Genomic DNA, 3,311 nt, shown 5'->3' on the forward strand with positions numbered 1-3,311 from the left:
CTCTCTTCTAAGACTTATATAAGCCCCTAGACTGTGGCTGTGCCAGCTGCTGGAAGCAGGTGAATTATTTTCAGAATGGAGGAAAAGCAAGTTTCTACAGACTGGATGCTGAGACCACTCGCTTCCATTTGCTCTGGTACCATTGTCGGGGCCCTGGAGTCAGTGTGTTCGTTTTCTATTGCTGTGTCACAAATTCCCACAAACTTAGCAGCTTAAAACTATATACATATATTTTCTCACCATTTCTGGGGATCAGGAGCTCAGCCATGGGTCCTCTGCTTATGGTCTCACAGAAGTGAAATCTAGGGATAAGCTGGGCTGTATTCTCATCTGCAGGCTTGACTGGGGAAGAATACACTTCAAAGTTCATTCAAGTTGTTGGCAAAATCTAATTCCTTTGCAAATTTCCGGCTGGCTGTCAGCTGGGACCACTCTCAGCTCTAAGAGCTGCCGAGCCATGAATCACCCTCCGTAGGCCCTCCCCTTCAAAGCCATCAAGGGAGTTTTTGCTCTAGCCTCCTAAAATGGAGTTCTATATAATATGGTATAATCACAGAAGTGACAGCCTATTGGTTAGAAGCAAGTCACAGTTCCCACCTGCACGCAAGAGGGAGGGATTACACAAAGTCATGGGGACAGGAGGCAGAAAATCATGAGGGCCACCTTGGGATCTGCCTGCCACAATCAGCCTCGGGTCCAAGACTACACAAGAAAAAAATCCCAGCTGCATTCAACTAAGTGATTTGGGAACACCATGCTTGCTTGGACATCACAGACATCACCAGCAAGGCAAGGCCCCCAGCACTGCCCTCTGCTCACATCTCACACCGAGCTCCTAGAGGGAGCCCGAGCCTCAGGTACAAGACAGTCACTCAAATTACTTCTGGGGGTGACATGCCTACCCAGGCTTATGTAACCAGCTATACCTTCCCTGTAACGTCTTCATCCTGATCCTGGTCTTTGGGCCTCCCCCAACGTGAAGAGCTTTAGCCAGATCTGGTCAAACTGCCTTGTGCTTACAGACAGCAGGACTTAGCAGGGAGCCCCAAGATGAGGTTAGTAGGTACATGTGAACCTGAGCTGGGCTCCAATATGTCTCAAGTTAGGTAGGTCAGGTCTGGGAGTGAGCATGCTTCTAGGCACAGTTAGATCCAGCGCATGGCTTCCACCAAACCTCATCCCCATCCAGAGCACACGCATCCTCTCCCCTGTGGGACTCATCCAGATTTGGTCAATCCTCACTGGAGACTCAAGTGAGGTGGCAAGATGGGGCCCACAGCTAGGAGCTTGGGGAGCCTGATCTGAAAGTCCCGCCAAGGGTTTTCCTATGAAGAATTATCTCCTCTGTATTTACAACCAGCACTGGGGAGACATGACACAGTCAGTCAATCCCCTCTGGTTCTTTACAGCTCATAGTTCTAAGACGATGGCATCTCTTCCTGATTTGAAGACACTGGAAGAATAAAGTAGCAAGCACACCGTCGCAGGCTCCTGGTGAGAACAAAGTTAGATGGCACGTGTGAAAGGACACTGAAATGTTACCAAGTGTGTACCATCCACCCCACATTAGACCACCTGGGTCTGGCTACAGAGGGAGAAAACAAGAACAACAAATGTTTATTTTATGTTATTTTATGAAGGTTAGCAGGAGTGAGCTCCACCCTAGACACAATATTTACAGGAACACAAACTTTCTAGTGTGAGGGAGGAAGGACTCTCATTCAGAACTTCTAACATCAGCCAAACCAAAACTTAGCAGTTGAGAGCCCCTTTGACAGGTAGTGGTGGATGCTGTACATGAAGAAACCCGAGCAGCAGAGGATGATCATGAAGGACAAGGTGATGAGGGTATAGATGGACATCCGCTTCTCCATGGTCCCCCTGATCAGGCAGAGGTAGGGTCCAGGACAGCTCTCCGTTCTGCACTGAATGATGGCCCGGCTCACTAGCGGCAGGTGATGGCAGATAAGAAAGAACAAAAACACACACTGAGTGCCAACTTGCAGGAGGAAGTAAAGGAGGTACAAAAGCAAAAGCATCTTCTCCTGGTGGAAGTTCAGGATGGACTTCTTTGGAGAGGGGATGTGCTCCTGGATTCCCACCATGGAACCCTCCTCCACTTCACCTGCCACTGACTCCACTGACTTGACCTTGATTTGCTTATGCTGAATCTGAGCCATGAAGAATTCCATGAGGAAGAAGAGGGCCAGGAAGATGAAGAAAAAGAAGTACCAAATTCCCACCACAGGGCTGCTGAACCTGTTTTCAAAACACTCGATCGAACAAGGATTGGTGATGTTGCCATGGCACCAGAAATCTTCATGGATGAGGGACCAGGGCATGCGGACCACGTACACCACCACTCCATACACGGCAATGAAGCCAGACCACAGCTGCCGCCCAGTGTAGTAGCCAGATTTGTCACCGGCCACAGAGTGTAACACAGGGATCAGTCCCGCCAATGCTGCTGCAGCAATCAGTTCAGCCTCTCAAGGGTCGATGGAATCCAAGACCTGGAGAACTCTGCCCATGCCGCCGCAAGGGAAAGAGAGAGAACACAGGGTCAGAACATGAGAACAGGTACCAAGAATCCTACATATGTCTGAGAAGCCTGCTCAAGTTTTCAATATGTGACCAGCTCTCAGTTTCACATCTTTACACACAGGCAATATCTGCACCCCAGGTGTGGCTATTCCTCTCTGTGTGTCTCAGCCTGTGATGAAGGCTGCCCACCTGTGCACATGCCAACCGCATTATGATGACATGCACATCTCATCTCTCCTACTGGGTTATAAGCTTCTGGAGGTTAGGTATCAAACTTTGCTCACATTTACAATGCCCATAGCATCAAGTGTAGATTACTACATACTATCACAAGACTATTAGACTTGATAAGTGCATGAAGAAAGGAAGGAACAAATAAATGACTTTAATAATTCTGGTTGTGTCTGGCTGTTCTAGAAGCTCTACGTCAATCTCTACACTTTCTTTCTTTGCCAGGAAACTTCCTAAAACTATAGAGACCAAGAGTAGAACCTTCCCTTTCCTTCTTGCACATGACTTCTGTTCCATCCACAACTCTTCTGAGGGTGCCTATAACCATGCTTTATTTATAACAATAATAAAAACATTGACCACTAATTGTCTGCCCAAATACGGCAAGCCCTGTGCTGGAATTTAGATACATTACCTTTACAGAAGGGCAAAACATTTTAAATCTTTTTACTAGCTTATTTGGGTATGTTTGTCCCTTCTTATAAATGATAGTGACCAATCACTTAACAGGAGGTTTAGAGTACTTAATAAATTCT

General features: G+C 47.2%; 1 protein-coding gene across 1 annotated transcript; it reads right to left on the reverse strand.

The window, feature by feature from the left end:
• Positions 1–1,571: 1,571 nt before the first annotated feature.
• LOC109461204 (uncharacterized) lies at positions 1,572–2,743 on the reverse strand. Its single transcript, XM_088792783.1, has 2 exons — positions 2,734–2,743; positions 1,572–2,488 (listed from the first exon to the last, which is right to left on the reverse strand). Exons 1-2 carry the CDS (start codon positions 2,741–2,743, stop codon positions 1,737–1,739), a joined length of 762 nt encoding a protein of 253 aa, XP_088648909.1. The 3' UTR covers positions 1,572–1,736.
• Between the last annotated feature and the right edge of the window lie 568 nt (positions 2,744–3,311).

The sequence above is a fragment of the Rhinolophus sinicus genome, chromosome 1, assembly GCF_057876585.1.
Source record: "Rhinolophus sinicus isolate RSI-liver-muscle chromosome 1, RSI-T2T, whole genome shotgun sequence".
NCBI lineage: Eukaryota > Metazoa > Chordata > Mammalia > Chiroptera > Rhinolophidae > Rhinolophus > Rhinolophus sinicus.